This window comes from Ustilaginoidea virens, chromosome 5 (assembly GCF_000687475.1).
Source record: "Ustilaginoidea virens chromosome 5, complete sequence".
Taxonomy (NCBI): Eukaryota; Fungi; Ascomycota; class Sordariomycetes; order Hypocreales; family Clavicipitaceae; genus Ustilaginoidea; species Ustilaginoidea virens.
Window position 1 is genome coordinate 174,174 of NC_057320.1, and position 18,754 is coordinate 192,927.

Sequence of the window (18,754 nt, forward strand, 5' to 3'; positions counted from 1 at the left end):
ATTTTGCCCACCAGGGCGCCGCCTTTGGCGGAGGCGGTTTTGATTTTGACTTTTGGCCCAACGACGACGGCCTTTGCTTTGCTCTGCCCCAGGGGGGGTGTGGGAAACGTTGCTCCCCTTGCCCGCAAGACAAGGCGAGACGAGACGAGACAAGACAAGACAAGACTTGTTCGTGTCGTGTCGTGTCGTGTCGTGTCGTGTCGTGTAAAAGGAGGGGGGGGTAGGCATCTCTGTGCCGGCGCCAGGAAGGAATGGGCGACTCGCGCAAGTCAAGAGGGCCGGCGCAACTCTAAAGATTCTGTTCTGCCTGGACTGGAGCATTTTGCTCGGGAAACCAACACGCCCCCCCCTGCGCTTTTGCTTTGCGGCAAGCAGCACGCACTCCTCGGGGCGAGGCGGGCTTTCGCGGCACCCCGATGCTGGCAAACGGGGGGGGGGGGAATCATACCTGCCACTGCCAGCGGAAGAAAAAGGCAAAAAGGCAAGGCAGCGTGGGCCGGGCGGCAGGCATCGCAAACGTTGGGGCTGGCCGTCTCGGTGACGCTGGGCTGCCCTGCGCGCTTGGCGCGTCGGGCCTTTGCTCCCGTTACCCCCCTTTTTTTTTTTCTCCCCCGGTTCCCCCCGGGGGGGGGTCTCCTATCTGGATATGTATGCAGGCCCACGGTTCCCAGCGCCGCGGGTACAAGGGGGGGGGGGGGGTGCGACGAGCAGCGACGTTTTGTCCACCGGGGGGGGGCTTTGCGCGGCGTCAAGGTTTTTGCGCCGGGGGCGTGTGCGCAGATCGCGTCGTCGCTCGAAAAAAAAAAAAAAAAAAAAAAAAGAAGCAACAAGACCAAGAAACCAGGTGGCGAGACGACGAGTCGCCGCCGCGACCGGCGGCGGAGGGGAGCCGGCGGAATGGGCGGACACGACAGTAACAAGTGGCGTTTGGGTTCGCGCCCCGTCCAGCTGGCGCGCGGAGGGTTGGGTCCGGTGCGTCGGCGCGTATACGCACGGGTGCGGCGGCGGGTTTTGCTTTTGCTCGCAAAAGACCCGAAAAAGAAAAAAAAAAAAAAATAGAGGAGAGAGGAGAGAGGAGGAGAAAACAAGGTTCGAGATTCATCCAACGTGGTCTGGTCTGGTGCTCAGTAGGCTGGCGTCGCTGGCCACTCGAGGCAAGCCGCGTGTGCCAGCCGGGCCCCCCAGGTGGTGACGGAGCGTTTTCAGCGCCTCGACAGCTGGTTGGCTGCCGCGTCCGGGTCCTGGCTGGGCAGTTGCGGTTGACGTGCGTTAATTTTCCGCGCGCAGGGGGGGGGGATGCCGGCCAATCAGGGCGGGCTGCGCAGCCCGGCAGTCTGGTACGGCGGGGCGGCGGAGCCCGACCGGGCTGGCGGCTGGCGACCGGCATCGGGCGGGCCATCTGCTGCCACTTGCTGCGTCTGGTGTCTGCTCTAGCGTGAGCTCTGGCGTCTGCCACTCGCGTCTTTGCCACTCGTGGTGTTTCTGCCACTTGCATGTACATACCTCTTCAAACAATGTACTCCAGCGGCGCCTGCAAGTGGCCGGCCACCTGGGAAATCCAACTCGAGCCCAGGCTCGCCATCATGGTGTGCCCTGATTGAGTGGCTCGAGACAGACGACGTGATTTTTTTTTTTTTTTCTCAGGTGAAGTACGGCACAAAAAAAAACAAAAAAAAAAAACAAACAAACAAACAAACAAAAACACCGTAAGCTGCGTAGGCGGCGGATATTCCAAGTGCAGAAAAAGAGTCCCCCCAAAAAACCAAAACATCGCTCTGCCCACCCCACGCTGGCCACAACGTGACTGCTTCCAACGGCTCGGGGCAGACCATGTGGATTATTATCATTATCGCATGATGGGAAAAAAAAAACTCGCAACGAAAACCAATCACACCGGACCACAATGCAGGAGGGGAGGGGGTCGCCATGCCGGGGTGATGATGGTGATTCGGCGGAGCTGGGGGTTTGGGCTTAGTCTTCGTTCCGAGTCTTTGAATTCTGGGACATGCTGCTGTGCCTCGAGCCGCGCAACTCCCTTGGCTCGTCCGCGATAATCACAACCTCATCGTGACAACACGACCAGACCGTCTGCGCCGCCCCCGGTCGCGGCTCCCCTCCCCCCTTTCCAGCGCGCACCAGCGTCCGCACCTGCATCCTCCGTCCCCCCCCAAGAACCTCGTGCCCGCAGCACGAGCCAGCGTCCATGTCGTGTCGAGCTCCAGCGCCCGGCAAAACGCCCCCCCTGGCCCAAGCGTCGGGGCACGTGTCTTCGTCTTTGCCGGAACCCAGCGCCGTCGCGGAAACGCAGCTCCCAGAGGCTGCTCTCCTTGTGCCGCGCGTGATGGGCTCGACGGGGGGAAGCCGTGTGACACGTCACGCCCAGCAGCTCGAGCTGGCGGGCGTGGTTCCGCATCAGCTGGCCGTGTGATGGAAGCAGACAGGTTCGTGACTGACGGCAACTCCCGGGGCCAAAAGTAGGGCGGGTTTCCGCGTCCCAGGTCCTCGCAGTGCGGCGCCGCAGAGATGGACGCTGGGTCAGAAGTCGCCTCAGCGAGTCAACTTTTGTTGCCGGCGGCGGCCATGGTTTGGTTAGTCGACGTGAAACAAGATGGCTGGCCAGGCCGGGCTCCAGCAAGGATTCGTGAGAGCCGCTCTCGGAACCCCTTGAAGAGATCTTTTCAGTCGCGACTTCCAGTTTCCCACTGCTCAGCTGCTGGTAGTCGAGCATGTCGGAAAGGGGCCGGGATATCGAGCCATAGCCATGGTCCCCAACGTATCGCAATCTGCCAGTACATGTTGGACGGCGTCGTATTTCCATCCCGCCTCAGCCCGCTCAGCCAGAAACGGCAGACAGGCAGACTTGTGAGTCTTCTGGCGACGCTGGACGAAACCCTCCTGATGCCGAGGCTCACGATCATCTCACGCCACCACCAACCGAATGCAGGCCGATATAAGCTCATTGCTTTCCGAAATCGATTTTGAGCCCCTGGGCGTGTCATCGATTCGAGATTTTCCTACAAGAAATGGGCGTTGATACTGCATTGAGAACCTTGGAAACCAAATGGACAATAAATACCGACTTCGCATCAGGCGTTGAACCTCGACATTACATGGGTTCGCCAGCAAACCCATGAAATGGCGTTGATATTGCACTAAGAACCTTGGAAACCAACGGACAACAAATATCGACATCGCGTCAGGCGTTGAACCTCGACATTATATGTTCGCCAGCAAACCCATGAAATGGCGTTGATATTGCACTAAGAACCTTAGACATCAAACGGACAACAAATACCGACTTCGCGTGCAGGCGCTGGCCCTCGACATTACATAGGTTCGCCAGCAAACCCATGGAAAAATTCAAACCCGAATGGCATCACGGCAAGAAACATCGTGCCGGCTCCAAAACTGAAATCAACAGCCCAGGGCTCAATCTCGCGAGGTTAACGCTTTGCGTCAATCGTCTGCGCTGGCTCTCTCGGCGTCGGCGGACTCCCTTCTGACGTGATGACGCCGAGCATGGCGGAAAATGCAAAACATGTCCCTGAGAGGCTGCAGTCTGCCAAAGACAGCGACCCGGCAGACAGCATCAGCCCGATCTGGAATGCAAAAGAGGCTAGAAACAAAAACCTCTGGCAAGTAAGAGAGCTGCCGTCTCTGGTACTCTGGGGAGCGTTCTTTTTCAAAGGTGGGAGAGCTACTGGGACGGGACCTGCTGCTGCCGCCAGCGCTGGCTTGCCGTCGCTCGCCGCGTATCGCAAGTTGCAGGGCAGGCGAGACGCCGACGCGTTGGTGAATCTTCAGGTCGGCCTGCTTGGTGGCCGGGCAGAGTCGAACGATATTGCCGCAGGAGGAACGTCGGTTACCTTTGCACCGGACCCCATTCCATGGCTGGAAGAGTGCTTCCAAAAGGCCCGGGCCGGGATGAGCAAGGTTCAGCGCCGGGCCAATACACGGAGGCTGCTGACGCTGACGATGACGGGTCCGGGTTGCACGGGCGACGATCCAGGCGGGAAGACGGGCCCGACTCGTCGACATGGCGCGCCGACATGGTTGTCACACTTTGCTTTCTCCCTGGCCCGGCAGGCTGGCTTGATTCCCACCATCCCGGGTTAGAAGCCGAAGAAAAGAGATTCAAAGTTGTTTCATCATTGACGTGCTCCGCGGGTCCTGAACGTCGCAAAGGTGGGTCTGAGAACTCTCGTCCGGGACTCGGCGCTGAGCATATCGCCCCTGTTCAATCTCACCATAACCACCCCAGGCCTCTGCTGCGAACAGGTTGCAGCCCACGACGGTCCGGCGGTCGGTTTGAGGCTGCCCAGCCTCCCCTGCAACCGTGCCCGCCGTCGACATTAATCTGCCCAACAGAACGGCAACACATCCGACGTCACGGCAGACCCGACGACACGGAAAAGCCCCAAGTCCTCGCGATCAGGTTCCGAATCTGACGCAGCACCACCCCGGCCGTCCAATCGGCTGCAGCACAAGCGGTGAAGGGCCGTCTCTTGGATGGCCGCTGGCATGTAGCGCGCCTGCGGCGTTTCTTTGTCGGCATGTTTTCTTGACGGGACCTTGCTGCCAGTCGACCGCAGGGGAACCAAGGCTCGCGCAACCTAGCGGGCGTTTTCCTCCGCGGATTTCGCACTCCCTTTTCGTTGCTGCCAGTTGACCGCAGGGGAACCAAGGCTCGCGCAACCTAGCGGGCGTTTTCCTCCGCGGATTTCGCACTCCCTTTTTCGTCGTCACGCTGCTCCAGTTCCTTTTTTCTTTTTTGCCCATTATGTGCGTGTTTTCAATCACTCCTGTCTTTCTTCCCGGGTTGATCAACGGCACGCCCCGTCTCATGACAGCGCTTGATGTGCGGTACGCCGCGTTGCAGTGGAAGCTGCTTGTCCGTCGTCTTGGGGCGCGCGACTGGCTGGCGGTGGGGAAAGTTTCAAGAGGCCATCGACGCGCAAATGAGCAGCCGCGTCCCCACTTGGACGCGCTCTGGGACCAGTTGCCCTTCGGCGCTTCCAGCCACAAGGCGGGGCTGCGATTGCGAACTACCCGGGGTCAATCGTGGCTGGCCATGTGGACGCCCGAGGCTGACGCAGCTCAGCGACTTGTCTGACACAAAAACAACAGAGTCACGGCGGCGCACAGAATACCTGCGGGGTCATGCAGGCGACATCGTGAGCCGGCACCGCCGCCCGCCGCCCGCCGCCCGCCGCCCGCCGCCCGCCGCCCGCCGGCTGCCTTCGGCGCCCCTGCCTGCCGGCCCCGTGGCTGTGTCAGGCCCGCAGACGCAATGCCTACATACCACGGCCGTATATGCGCATGAGGGATCCAGCTCTGTGCTGCAATCAACGCCAGGTCACGCAGATGGAGTGCATCCCAACATCCGCTCATTAACTAAACCTGCTCTGGTGACATTGCCCAGGGAAAGAAAAAAAAAACAAGAAAACAAAGTGCATCCCAGCTAAAGGAAACGAAGAAACAAGAGAAACTCGACCGACTCCTCTGGCCAGCCAGCCATCTCACAGCCCAGGGCCCTTCGCTACGTCCCCTCGCCAGCGTCTGCTTTGGCCAGGCCGCTCCTCCTAATGCCTTTCGACAGGGCCTTTCCCCTTTGGCGTTGCGTCGTAGATGTCGTCCTCGTCAGACGCGTCCAGGGGCCGGTTGTGACCTGCCCGTGGTCTGCCGATCCCGCCACGCGAGTTGGACGAGTTGGAGTCGCCCACGCCATTCACCACGACGCTGTGGCTTGACAGCGGACCGCCGAAGCCTGCGTGGAACGGTTCGCGCGGAACCTCGGGCCCGAACTCTGAGCAACTCTGCGCAGCGTGCTTTGGCTCCAACGGTCCCGGGTCTGCGAAAGGGTCATGGGCGGCACCGCCGGTCGGCGACTGCCGGGAGCTGGATCCAACCGCCGTGCCGTTTCTGCCTGCCTGGTCGTGCGAGTCGCCCTGCTTTCCTTTCCCGCTTGCCGCGTCACCTGTGCTTGCTCCGCCAGACATCAGTCCAGCATCGACATCGTGGCTCCGTTGTTGGCTCTCGTTCTCGGAGTGGTCTGGCGCAACGGCGCGCGCATCGTCGGCGGGACTTGCCCCTAGTCCAAGCTGTTTGCGCGCGTTCAAAACTGCGCGCTTGTGTTGGTTGAGGGCCGTCTGCAGTTGCTCGTTTGTGTCAATCAGACTCTCCATCGTATCATTGTCGGGTGAGGGATTCTCCGAGACCATGTATCCCTGAAGACTGCGAGATGCGCTCAAGCAGCGATCGGCAAACTCTCTTATCAGCTCGTTTTGCAACATTTCGCCGGGCGGAGTGTTCATGACGACTTGTTCCAGAAGCTTTGCCGAAGTTCGCGCTTCTTCTAGCCTCGACGTCAGCTCGACGGGGTCGGGTAGACGGTTGTTATGATGAGCCTTGGCAAAGTAGTTCTGCATGTGTCTGTCGGGAGGCTGACTCATGGCAGGCGGCCTGGGGCCAGTTGGGGGTGCTCTGGCCTATTGTTTTTTTCTGCGTTGGTGAGAATGCAAAATGACTTGGGGGGACATTTCCAACCCACCCCATGCTTTCTGATGGCAGCCTCCTTTTCCCTTTTCCACATGAGAACCAGCGGAGCCAGGTTCTCATCCAGCGTTTTCGTGTGCTCAAAGTCATCCAAAGTCTCCATCAGTAACTGCCATACACTGCGGTCCTTTACGTTTTTCAGCAGGGCGCGAATGGTATCGATGAATTTATCATCGAGGTTTCGCGTAAACGTCTCGCCCGGATTATCCGTCAGAATCCTCACCAGCATGATGGCGTTGTACTGCCATGATGGCTTCGAGGTATAGTCTTTGCTCAGATACTTGCGAATCACTCGAGCGCATTCCGCTGCGGCGGCCGGGGAAGATTCTGCAGCATCGACAATGGGAGGAAGAAAAAGAACCTCATTCGACTAGCTCAAGGGTCTCTCGGTTAGCTACCTAGATGGGACTCGAGTCGCTGCTGCGGGCATGGTGCAAATTTGACATGTCTCCTTACCTTGGAATTCCCGCCAGACTCGCAGAAGGCTTTCTGCAGATGCGGGTGGAAAAAAGACTGTTTGAGCACGGTTACTTCGCCAGACGCAAGAATCTATCAGACTTACCACGCTGTTGTGGGCAGTCACTTCCGGGTTTTCTGCTGGGGTCGCCGCCGAGGCCGATGGGCCACTGGCACTCCCTACCGGAGGACGTTCAGCATTTTCTAGATACATGGAAGGATCTTGCGACATGGAAAAGGGGGGGGGGGGACACGCAGCATCATTCCGGCAGAGCCAGGTGTGCGGGGGATAGGCAACCAGCATGTAACGTGGTCAAAGGGAAAACATACAGCTTGCCTTCTTCTTGATGCTCCCCAGCATCTTATTCACGCTGAGACCTTTTATAGACTTCATCGTGAACAATGGCTCCCGTGCGGCCAAGTGTGATGTCGACGCGCACACGATTGTAGGGCCGAAGCGCAGTTCGATGACGCACAGAGGGTTTGCCAAATGGTGGGGAGTGCCACGCAGCAAAGCACAGGACAGTCGTATGGCAACGGGTGCCAGGCTCAGACAAGCCAAGTGATGGGGGAAACGGTCGCAAAGCTTCGAAACCGACGTCAGGCCAGGCCCGAGATCTCGGGGTGGTGGGGGTTTGGTAAGGGGGAGAATGTGATGACGGCGGATTTCGGCCGTCGCCTCTTTACCCGAGTCCTGGCTCCTGGATGGGCAACCGCCAAGTTGCCAGATCCCCCTCCAAGCGATTACAGGGGTCGGGCCGTTTCCTTTGCGTTCTTTCGACGGAGGAGTGCTGATGGGATCCGCAAATGAACTTGCGAGGTTGCGGCTACCTAGGTCCTACTGGTCGGGCAGTGGGGCTCAGGTTCGGGTCGTGCACAGCAATGGGGTTGCATCCATCTGATTCAGGGTCGCGCGCCGACGTTGCCGTGCTTGAAGAAAGACAAGACAAGGCAGACAAGACACCAGGATGGTCCGTCGTGTGCGGCGTCCTGTTGTGTCAATCCAAGGGGAATCCGTTGAAGCGATGGATGGGGACGGGGGAAGTGGAGGGAGGAGAAGGCAACATTGAAGTCTTCAGAGCCAGGTTCGAGAACCCGTGAACCCAATCCATAAGGCCCCAAAATCCAACCATGTCGTGGAGCTCAACAAGGAAGGCTGGTGAGCCACGCGAGAGAGAGTGAGTGCGTCAGCGGACCAAAATGAGGAGTGCCAAGACGACGCTTGTGGCGAAGCTGTCCAGGTGGCTTCATGTGGAGATGGCAGTTGTTCATCTGGCTGCCGGGCCGGGCACAGCACAGTATGTAACAAACAAGTACACGTCGTTTCACAGCAAATGATGAAACAAAAGAGTCTAGCCCGAAATAGAAAATGGCCAAGGCAAGTTTTGGCTTGCGTATTTCTACTTCTACTTCTCTTTCTATTTTAATTCAAAGTGTCAATTTCATGTTTTTTTTTTCTCCGTATTTCTTTTACGAAACTTGTCACTTGGGGTTTACAGTTGCAGCAGGAATATCTCTTGGCTGGTGGTGGAGCTCGTCGTGCACAACTAAAAGGTCGAGACTGGATGGTCTATAATCGAGGGCCTGAAAAACTTCTGCACAGCCTCAAACAGCTACGCAATCCCACACCATTAATCAGCAGGCTTGACACGTGCAAGACTCATCGTCCCCTTGGGCGCCATACCGCAGCAAAGCAGGGTGCGTGCAGCAACACCAGGACGATTGACTGACCAGGGGACGTTTCCTTGGTAATTACGCCGTCACGTCCGCGGCCCAGGCAACGTCCTTGCCTCGGAAGGCGTCCAAGAGCAGCTGTGCTGGGTCGCGGCGGAACGCAACGTTGTTTTCTATATCAAAGACTCATTGCTTGCGGCCATTTTTTTGCACAGGCTGCTGGCAGCAAGACTGCTCTGCTCGTACGCACAGCCTAGGCTAATCCTCGACGCCACCGTCGCCATCCTCCCCCCCTTCCGGCTCAGGCGTCGTCTGCTCGACAATCAGGTTGCCCGACCTGCCAATCCTCTCGCCCATTGTGGCTGTTCTGCTGGGTTCATACACCACTCGGGGCAGGGTGGATGCCATCTGGAAGGAATACTTGTGCTCGTAATTCTTGGGTGCTTCGACCGCGGGGCCACAGTCGACTGCGTCGTCCTGGTCTGCGGCTTCTCGCAACCTGTCGTAGCATTCCACAAAGGCGTACAGCTCTTCCAGCGGAGCCTCTGGCGGAAATCTCCGGATGACCCGTCCCGCCCCGGGAAACTCGTCCGGCATCTTGACGGCGACGCGCACCACGTCCTTGTCGCCCGCCGGCGGCTCGGGCAGGATGCGGGCAGCGCGCCAAGCTCTCCACTGGCGTCGCTGCTTCTCGAGCAAGGCCGTCGCCTCGGCTTTGCGTCTGGCCTGGGCCTCGGCGGCCTCGGCGGCAGCTGCGGCCTCTTTCCTCTGGCGGGTCCGCTCCTTGTCAATGGCCAAGGATCGCTCGTACGCCGAGTCCTGCTCGTTGCGAAGGCTCCTAGCCACCTCCTGAGCAGCCCGCTCTGCGCGGACGCCGGCCAAGTCGGCGCCGTATTTCTCGACCGAGTCTTGAAGCTCGGACAGATACGTTGCGGCCGGCATGGGCCCCACGAGTCGCTTGACAACGCCCATGCGAGCGCTGCCCTCTTTGGGCGTCAGGCACACCAAGGCTGAGAAGGGAAACTTGGTGCACTTGTACTCGGAGGCTATCTGGTATGCTTCTGAATCCAGCACGTTTCCTCCCCAGAGCACAATGTTGTTGGCAGGGTCTTTGACGTAGTCCACCACGTCCGGCGACAACAGCGTGTCGCGGATGAAGGACGCCGTCTCGTCATGCTCGGGAGACAGCAGGACAACCAGCAGAAACTTGAGCTCCTTCTTTGCCAGATCGTGAGCCTGAGCCATGCCGCCCTCGAAGAACGGCAGTTGGTTCGCGCCGTATTCTTCGTCGAGTTCCCGCTTAAATCGTGCGGCCGTGTCGCGAGGCATCAGCATCCGCCGGCCGCTCGTGTCCTTGAAGCCTGTTGACATGCGGCTGGCGACGGCCCGCGGTCGCAAAGACGCTGGCAGCAAGGACAAGAGGTACCAAAACGTTCGGAAAAGGGCCGAAGCGGCGCGCCACCCCCAGCCAAACGGAGAAAGAAGGAGTCCTATTATCCACGGTGATCGATGTGTGACTGGCTGTTGCGGGACTATCCTCGGGGCCGGGTCGGTTCGGTTCCGTCGCTGGGGTATCGATGCGAAGCCTTCCGAGGCGAGAAGGCTCTGTTGGAGGTTCTCGTGTCTTGCCGTGGTTCGGGGTATGTCCTGCGCGGCCATGGCTTCTGCCACTAGGTCGGGTCCTTCGCCGTCGAAGAATTTGGCTATGGCAATCTGTGGTGGTGTTAAGTCGCCGATCGCCAGAGGGTTTGTTTTCGACAGGAAGAAAGGTCGGCCGATCGTGCTCACCTGTACATTCCACTGTGACCTTTCCAGCAGGGGGACGGCTGATTCGACGTCTTGGTCGGTGACCTGAATGTACTGTTGAAGAGCCTGCTGCTGTGTTGGGGACAGCTGTCCCACGTCATCGCTGGCATCGGCCATTGTTGGGAGTCCAGGTGCCGCGGTGCCACGGGATCAAACGGAGGATGTGGATTTGTTTCGCGTTGCCATCTATTTCAAGAAGTTTCGGCGCTTTTGTTGCAGATTTTCAGCTCTGCTCGGACAATGGCAAGCCGGCGCAAGGTGATGACAAGTAAGACGTAGCAAAGTAGCAAGGCAACATGGAAGCTTGCTGTGCGGCGCGAAGGCCTCGTGTCGGATAAGTGGGGCGTTGGCAACCGGGACATGGAGCGCTGAATCTACTCGGCACTAATTTCTCTACGGGGTACTCTCTGTACGTCCACTTCCTCGCGTCAAGGGGAACGACATTTAGTCATGTCCTCCACGCCAACCATGCCCGCTTCGCCCGGGTTCTCGATTTGACCCATCCATGATCCACCAAGCCGGACCTCCGAATCAACCAGACCATCGCATCCATCGCATCCATCGCCGCCTCATCCCCCCCTCCCGCTCGACGTTGGCCCGCAACGGGCATCATGGCGTACCGATGGACGACCCGGGAAAAATTCAAGCGCGGCGTATGGTCCGTCGCCGTCGCGGCCGTCATCTCCGTCGGCGCCGTCACGGGCGCCCAGCTCAAGACGGACAAGCAAAAGAGACAGGTGCGCCGCCGCCGCCGCCATTCGTTCGTGAACTGGGAAACCCGAAACCCAACGCCAAGGAGGTTGTTGGGGGGGGGGAGGAGGGGGGCGCAAGGCAGTCCGAGGCTGGTTTTGCTGACGCGGCGGAAAACAGGCGGCCAAGCAGTTGCAGACGACCCCGACGGCCGAGCAAATCGCCATTTTGGAGGCGCAAAAGGTCCATTTGCTCCAGCAAAAGGCTGGGCTGGAGCGCAGACTCGCCCTGTTCAGGGAGCGTGCACAGGAGCGCGAGGCTGGGAAAAAGTAAAGTCGTGGTTTTCGGCGGCGCCGAGGCCCTCGTCGCGTTTGGAAGATATACACCTCGTGCCGCTCCCCCGTGGAGCCGAGGCGAAGCATTGGATGGCGTTTGGATGAGTTTGGATGAGTTTGGATGAGTCAAAAGGGATACCCGTTATGCAACGTTCAATACAGCCTTGGTTTTTTTTTTTTTTTTTTTTTTTTTTTTTTTTTACTTCCAATCAAGAGTCTACTACTGGTTCTCGTTGAGATGCGAACCCCTTCCATCACTCAATTCTCGCACCCAATCACAGCATGTTTCCCCTTAGCCCCGGCGGCTCGCCCTCGTTCCAACACACGACTCGACGCTTTGTCAAAACTGCTCCCTCTCTTCCGTCTTTGGCGCGACAGATTGATTGGCGCGACATATTGATTTACTCAACAACACCCTCTGACGAAGGCAGGGCAACCGCCTTGTACAGCAAGATCAGTGCCGAGTGCGATTCACCTCCGCCGGCCAGGGCCTCAACCTTGTCTACCGTCACCTCGGTGACCTTGTCGTCGTTGAACCACCACCACTTTCCGTCCTCCTCGCCCTTTGCGCCCGTCTTGGGGTCGACCGGAGCAGTCTTTTTGACATAGGCCGTGTAATGGCCACTATCCGCGCTGGCGCCCTGGTGAGTGACGACGCCGCGAAGCTCGTACAGACCCGACTGGTTGGCGCCGTCGTCATCACGCAGCGCCGGGTCGATCAGCGCGTTGAGCTCCTTCTTGGCGGCAACGACGGAAGCGTCCTTTTCGGCGTCAATCTCGGCATCCGTCTTGTACGTCTCGCCCATCGCGGTGTCGCCGTCAGTCGTGTTCTTGGCCTTCTCTTCCTCCTTCTCTTTCTTGGTCCTTTCCCTTTCCAAAGGCAGGCCGGCGCCGCCGGGGATATCGCCCAAGTCCTGCGCAGGGTTCGTCCTACGACGCTTGCGGGCTCGCTCGATATCCTCCTCGTCTTTCCTTATCTCGCGAACCTTGTCGCGAACCGGCGCCAAAGCCCTCTTCAGCTCGTCGGAGCAAAACTCGACAATGTCGAGCTCTTGCGGGAACGTGACCTTGCGCATAATCTTGGCCTTCTTTTTGGTCTCTCGCTTCCAGAAGAATCGTACAAAGTGAACGGTCAGGTACTTGGGAGCTCGAGAAATCCGCGACGTTTTCGTGTAGGTGGCGTCGCGGCCTAGCATGGCGGAATTCTTCTCCAACTTTTCGCTGAGAGACGCCAGGATGCCGTCTCGGAGATGGTTCGTCGTGGCGTCAATGTGGCAGTTGAGCTTGTAAAACCGATCTTTGCTCTCGACAGCCTGCTCACCACCGTTTCGGGCTTCTTCTTCGTCGCACTCCAGAGTGGAGGAGAATTCCCCGGACATGTACTTGTCGACAAATGAATTCTCGGGAGCGCCATCCGACTCTTTAATCATGACCTTTTGGCTGAGCTGCTGAACTATTTGAGACCAAGCCTCTTCGGCATCCTGCTGCGCGTAGCCATTGTTCGACTTGGCCTTTTCCGCAAACTGAGGGAACACATGGCGGAGCGCATCGAGGAACAAGCCGGGCGGGAACGCTCCCTGGGTCCCGGCCATCTGCTTGTATAGAGCGGCTAGCTGCCCCACCAAATCCAGCTGGGTCATGCCCGCCAAGAGTCCCGTGGAAACGGGTGGTGAGTATTTTTGAAGAGACGACTGCAGCTCGGGGATGGAGCGCAACGTCTGAAGAGTCGAGTTGAGGTAGCAGGTGTTTCCCAGGTTGACCAGCCCGGCAGGTGTGGCTCCAACCTGCTGAGCTTGCTCGGCCTCCGTCATGTCTTCAACAAACTTGATGGAATTCTTGGGACGGACAAGATCGCCGGAATCTCCGGGAGTTCCAATCATCATGATTGTTTGCCCGGCCTTGAGGCCCAGCTTGCCCATCTCGGCATCATCCTTCAACTGGCCGCCCTTGATCAAGATCTTTTGCCTGTCAGGCTCGACGTTGGTCAAGCTGAAAAGCTGCAGTTTGAAATCCTCGCCGGTGGACGAAGGGTCTATGTCGACATTGTACTTTTTGCCTTGGTGCTTGACCACGACTGGAAATGATGTCAGCAGCAGCAGGGCTTGCGCACCGGGCTGGGCGGTGAAGTTTGTCCAAATGGAGGGGGGGGGGGGGGCTAAACAAACCAGTCATTTTTGACGCCATGGTTGTGACGGAAACCGAACGCACAGGGAAGTCGTGAAGTTGGGATAGGAACTGCGCTATGGCGGCCTTGATGTTTTCTGTTCTTTTCCGAAAAAGAGCCTCCCAAGTAGTCGGTGATGGCGGCTGCTGCTTTTGGTGCTTTATAGAAGAGACGGTAGAGGATGGTGGAAGACGAGGGTTGGACAAATGCGTCACGAAGCTGGCAAGTCAACGACAATACCACGACCCACAGGCTGCGCCACAGGCCCAGTCCGCAGGCAGCGACGGGCTTTGATGTGGCTGTGCAATTGACGATAAGCCAGTAACCTGCGGGTTTGCCGTTCAAACTTCAGCAGCCTTGACCTTCCTGTGCCAGCTCATTAGAATCCATTGCGTCCATGAAGCCAGACTTTCTTGTCGTGCTATACATGGTTGATCCTCGCAAGGAGGCTTCATCCGTCTAACAGGTCGGCTTTGTCGAGGAGAAAAACCCAAAGATATCACGTGAGCCTTGCCTGACATGCGTCTCATCAATGGCCCCACGTTGACAACGTCAGACCATCCCTAGAGCAAACCCCCGCCGAGCTCAAGCCAACTCCATCCAAACAACATTCGTGGCTACAGCCCATCGTTGCATGAACCGGCCTCGTCGACCTCGCCGCCGGCCAGCATGGTAAGCAGAGTCGGGCACGCAGCGGAACGGCCCATCTGACTTGTCAGCATAGTCTCAGTCTCTGCGACCTTACCTGCAGTGCGTGCGCAGCAGCTTGACGGCAGCGCTCACCCTGTCCAACTTCGCGTCGCAGACGGCAGAAAGGCACAACGTTCCCGAGATCGAGGCTCAGACATCCCCCGAGGTCCTTCTGACGCCACTGACGATTGCGCGAAACGAGAACGAGCGCGTCCTTATCGAGCCGAGCATCAACTCCATCCGAATCAGCATCAAGATCAAGCAAGCCGATGAAATCGAGCACATCCTGGTCCACAAGTTCACCAGATTCCTGACCCAGAGGGCCGAATCGTTCTTTATCCTGAGAAGAAAACCGATCAAGGTTTGTCGTCCACTCCCACGAGCCTGGCTATTGTTGGGGAGGGACAGTGTGGTGTGGTTGACCGTATGCTAGGGCTACGACATATCCTTCCTGATAACAAACTTCCACACGGACGAGATGCTCAAACACAAACTGGTCGACTTTATCATCCAATTCATGGAAGACGTGGACAAGGAGATTTCGGAGATGAAGCTTTTCGTACGGCCGCCCATCTATGTTGTACGAGACATGCGGACTAACGTTCCTCAGTTGAACGCGCGAGCCCGATTCGTGGCCGAATCCTTCTTGACTCCGGTAGTACTCTCGCTCACAGTCTTTATCTTTCGACGTGCTGACTTTTCGTTTTAGTTTGACTGAATGGTTTACTGAATGATTGAGGGAAGAGAAGGAGGCTCGAATTGGTAAAATATAGGCAAGCATCTGAAGCCTTGACCAGAGCGGAAGCTCGAGCGTGTTGAAAAATAGGCCATCTCGGCGTTATGCAAGGGGTCCATGGTCGATTATTTAGACACGAGGCTACCACCGTAGCAGCAATGAATCCCATTTACAGTTTCGCAGTTCCCACACAACGTCCTCCACCATCAGGACTGGTAACGATGAGGCGTTGCAGGAAAAGAGACACCGACTCATCAATGAAGAACAAAAAAAGGGGTCACAGTTCTGAATCCTCCCTCTGATTTGGCCTCGTGAATGCAAACTACATTAAACTCGGTACAAGACCGAACATTGCGAGAATAAGCTATCTACTAGGATAGGGGTACTCCTGCCGGGTCTCCCCATCTCCCGGAGGCTACGGTTGCTAAAACAGAACCGCGAGTCGGCCGGCAAACAAGGATGGCCCACGGGGACGAAGGCTCGCAAACACGGGAGAGGCGCGGGCTTGGCCGGTAGAAAACACATCCCGCACAGAAGGTACATCTTTACCGATACTAATCTATTCTAATGGAAGTCCAGCAGCCCTCCGAGTCAGAAATCGCCACATCAGATATCCCATAACCACGCCAGGATAATTATGGGTCCATGATGAAACTTGGGGGTCTTGAATCTCCCCGAGATGGATGAAGCAAGCAAGAAAAGCAGGAGCTAGTCAAGACAAAACGCGCCCATGCAGCCAACTGGACGCCGTGATTTTTTCGACAGCATCCAGGGTAATAATTACTCGCTCGGCAGCGCCCGCGCCAGGATCCGCTCGATGGCGGTAAATTCCGCGTCGGCAGCCTGCGACAGCGTCATCTGGTCAAAGCCAGCGCCAAAGGCATAGCCAAGCTCGGCCCAAAAGTACCCCCAGTACATGTCCGTCTCGGCACTCTTCTCCTGCAGGCAGTTGCGCTCGGCGTGGTGCCGCGCCGTCACGTCCCGCTGAGTCTGCTCGCGGATCACGGCAATGTACCACTGCAGACGGTCGGTTGGCATCTTGACGAAACCATTGCGTAAAAAAAAGAAAAAAAAAAAAGAAAGGCGGACTCGGAAACGCACCTCGACAACATCAAGTGGCATGCCTGGCTTGGGGGCAATGCCGTACTGGTGGCGCCAGCAGCTCGCAAAGCGTGGCTGGTTGAACTGGCGCTCCTCCATCTCGGACAGGTCCGCCATGTAAGCAAGGTCGTCCTTCATCAGGGGCGTGAAGCCAGGACACTTCATGGCCGTGTTCAGCAGCCGCCGGCGGAGCTGAACCGTCAGGTTGATTGGGTCATCCTGCTTCTGGATGCTGCGGGTCAGCAGGCGGGCCAGCTCGCAGGTCGCCCGGAAGATGGCCCGCCTCTGGCTGATGGTGATGCGGTCCGTGGCGTACCACGGGAACTTCTTCAGCGTGCTGATCAGGCATTCGTATGGTCTCTGTGGGCAGTCTCTGGAGAAGGGCGACTGCCTGACGCATCAGTCCCAGGGGAAGCGCGGGGGGCGGGGGGGTTGAGGAGAGAACAACGGAAGTTCAAGACTCACGCGGTGAGGGACCTCGACGTGCTTGACGAGCATCACCATCTCTTCCTCCGACACGAAGCCCTTGAAGTTGCCCCAGGGCTCGTATGGCTTGAACGGTTCGAAGTGGGGAGTCACTCCGTTCCACACGACCCCTCTGGCAAGAGGGAACAGATCTCTCATGAGGCTTTCCTGGTTGGAAAGCTCCACCTCGACCGGGCGGTCGCCAAGCCTGCTGACCCGGCCGCTTAGAGAATGCTGGTGGTGCTTCTCGACTGCCTTGTTAGCCTCGTCCAAGGTCACAAACTCCACATAAGCATCCATGGTCTTGCTGGTGACTCGCTCCATGATGATGTGCACAGGCTCGTCAGCGTCGTTTAATATCTTTGAGTTTCTCCCCAGGAAAGCAATGACTTCGGCCCGTTTCGTAGCAAATGGAATCTGCAAGCCCAATCTTCTGCATCAGCACTACCCAAGGGGGAAGGGGGGAGGGGGGGTTTGAATTCGCGGGACGCCACTTGCATTCTTCAGCTTCACGACGCCGTAGTTGACAGCCGCAGCCTGTCTTGCGCCCTCCAGAAAGGGAAAGTTCCCCGGCTGCAAGGCAGTCTGGAGCGTGGGCAGCCCGGCCGGGACCCCCGTCAGCCGGTTGAGGTGATCAGACCGCAAGGCGAAAACCTCACCAGCCGAGGGCGAGTGGCTGTGGGAGACGAACGGCACCACCGTGCTGCCGGCGACAGCTCGGCTGGCATTGCCGCCGCCGTTGCCCACGGCAGGCTGCAGGGGCTGCGTGCCCAGCGCCACGCTCAGGTCAAACCTTGGCGGCGGCTCGCTCAGCAGCGCGACCGGCATGCCGGACGTCCGAGGCGCGTAGTTTCGCGGCTCCGTCAGCGTGAAAGCAGCGCCGCTTCCGGAATACAGACCGCCAGGCCTTTCGGCCGAAGCGGGACTCATCAGCGTGGACACGGACTGGTACGAGTGGCTTGCTGGCAAGCCCCCGGCAGGAGAGCTCGGCGTGATGTTGACGGCATAGGGCACCACCACGCTATCTCCTGTGGCCTTGGCAGCTTTCGAAACGGGCGTTTGGTAGATTCTCTGCTCAAGAGTCAGAAAGCAGGGCCGTCGCAGGCTTCCCACGGGGCTTTTGCTTGCCTTGTCGACGTGGTCGTTGACGGAATGAGGCGTAGATGCATCCCAAGAAACTGCTCCTGTAGGATCCGCGCTCTGACGTAGCGCCTGGGATAGCAAGTTGAAAGCAATGCTATCGTCGAGAGCCTCTTCAACGCTGCTGTCGGTGGAATGAGTCGTTTCACTCCCATCTGAAAGCTGCCCGCCCGATATGCTCGATTCCTGACGGCCAACGCCTGGTCAGCGGAAGCTCGAGGGAATACCATCCAACGCCTAGCGCTCTCACCTCGCTTTTCACGCAGCACGGCTGCTCCTTTGGCCTCCAAGCAACCGATTCAGGGTCCGAGATAGTGATGAAGCTCATATTGCTGATGGTGGAGTAAAGAACCGCGGTGGCATTAATCGACAGCGACGCCGCACAGACTCCGAATTAGGTATAAGACTTCTGGATAAGGGAAAGGAAAAAGGAAACAAAAAACAGAGGCGAGCTTGACCGGCGGTGGTGAGCCGGGGAGAAGAGGAGGCAGGGTGCAGAGGTGGAGGAGGTGAGAAGAAAGTCAGGGCAGGGGACACGCGCGCGTCGCCGGTTGACACAGCTGGCAGAGTCGACGGGGGCATCGGGTCACCACTGCTGAAGCATCAATCAGCCGTTCGACTGAGTACGCATTGAGCTCTCGGCTGGCTAGACGCTATTGTGAGGCAACCGTTCCAAGAGCTTCCGCCGCAGTTCGCGGCGCGTCGTCTTCCGTGGGAAGTCTTGCAATCGTGCGTTTTATGCCATTGTCTGAAGCAGTCTGGGTGCGGATTCTGGTTCCTCCAGAAGCGCAGTCTCATCCGTCGTGTATCTTGCGTCCTTGGCCGCAAAATCAACGTGATGCCCGATGCCTTATGAAGTCTGTCTGCCCTTGGTAGGATCGTCACAGCATCGACGTGTGTCAGCATCCCGGGGGCAATTTCCATGCCGGGCCGGCCGAAAGC

The 18,754-nt window shown here is 58.1% G+C and overlaps 8 protein-coding genes across 8 annotated transcripts; 4 read left to right on the forward strand and 4 right to left on the reverse strand.

Annotated features, from left to right (window-relative positions):
* Positions 1 to 3,519: 3,519 nt before the first annotated feature.
* On the forward strand, positions 3,520 to 4,116 carry UV8b_06068 (uncharacterized protein; the record flags this gene model as incomplete). Its single annotated transcript, XM_043143565.1, has 1 exon — positions 3,520 to 4,116. One exon carries the CDS (start codon positions 3,520 to 3,522, stop codon positions 4,114 to 4,116), a length of 597 nt encoding a protein of 198 aa, XP_042999500.1.
* Positions 4,117 to 4,780: 664 nt separating this feature from the next.
* Positions 4,781 to 5,113, forward strand: UV8b_06069 (uncharacterized protein; the record flags this gene model as incomplete). The annotated part of the gene is made up of 1 exon (XM_043143566.1): positions 4,781 to 5,113. One exon carries the CDS (start codon positions 4,781 to 4,783, stop codon positions 5,111 to 5,113), a length of 333 nt encoding a protein of 110 aa, XP_042999501.1.
* Positions 5,114 to 5,582: 469 nt separating this feature from the next.
* Positions 5,583 to 7,405, reverse strand: UV8b_06070 (uncharacterized protein; the record flags this gene model as incomplete). The annotated part of the gene is made up of 5 exons (XM_043143567.1): positions 5,583 to 6,488; positions 6,551 to 6,925; positions 7,012 to 7,044; positions 7,118 to 7,191; positions 7,342 to 7,405. The coding sequence occupies 5 exons, from the start codon at positions 7,403 to 7,405 to the stop codon at positions 5,583 to 5,585; spliced, it is 1,452 nt and encodes a 483-aa protein (XP_042999502.1).
* A 1,538-nt stretch (positions 7,406 to 8,943) lies between these two features.
* UV8b_06071 (uncharacterized protein) lies at positions 8,944 to 10,608 on the reverse strand (the record flags this gene model as incomplete). Its single annotated transcript, XM_043143568.1, has 2 exons — positions 8,944 to 10,398; positions 10,474 to 10,608. 2 exons carry the CDS (start codon positions 10,606 to 10,608, stop codon positions 8,944 to 8,946), a joined length of 1,590 nt encoding a protein of 529 aa, XP_042999503.1.
* A 494-nt stretch (positions 10,609 to 11,102) lies between these two features.
* UV8b_06072 (uncharacterized protein) lies at positions 11,103 to 11,514 on the forward strand (the record flags this gene model as incomplete). The annotated part of the gene is made up of 2 exons (XM_043143569.1): positions 11,103 to 11,228; positions 11,362 to 11,514. The coding sequence occupies 2 exons, from the start codon at positions 11,103 to 11,105 to the stop codon at positions 11,512 to 11,514; spliced, it is 279 nt and encodes a 92-aa protein (XP_042999504.1).
* A 403-nt stretch (positions 11,515 to 11,917) lies between these two features.
* On the reverse strand, positions 11,918 to 13,700 carry UV8b_06073 (uncharacterized protein; the record flags this gene model as incomplete). The annotated part of the gene is made up of 2 exons (XM_043143570.1): positions 11,918 to 13,590; positions 13,682 to 13,700. The coding sequence occupies 2 exons, from the start codon at positions 13,698 to 13,700 to the stop codon at positions 11,918 to 11,920; spliced, it is 1,692 nt and encodes a 563-aa protein (XP_042999505.1).
* Positions 13,701 to 14,349: 649 nt separating this feature from the next.
* UV8b_06074 (uncharacterized protein) lies at positions 14,350 to 15,088 on the forward strand (the record flags this gene model as incomplete). Its single annotated transcript, XM_043143571.1, has 5 exons — positions 14,350 to 14,352; positions 14,405 to 14,731; positions 14,804 to 14,929; positions 14,981 to 15,025; positions 15,080 to 15,088. 5 exons carry the CDS (start codon positions 14,350 to 14,352, stop codon positions 15,086 to 15,088), a joined length of 510 nt encoding a protein of 169 aa, XP_042999506.1.
* A 798-nt stretch (positions 15,089 to 15,886) lies between these two features.
* Positions 15,887 to 18,140, reverse strand: UV8b_06075 (uncharacterized protein; the record flags this gene model as incomplete). The annotated part of the gene is made up of 6 exons (XM_043143572.1): positions 15,887 to 16,123; positions 16,208 to 16,594; positions 16,673 to 17,089; positions 17,171 to 17,743; positions 17,801 to 17,998; positions 18,063 to 18,140. The coding sequence occupies 6 exons, from the start codon at positions 18,138 to 18,140 to the stop codon at positions 15,887 to 15,889; spliced, it is 1,890 nt and encodes a 629-aa protein (XP_042999507.1).
* Between the last annotated feature and the right edge of the window lie 614 nt (positions 18,141 to 18,754).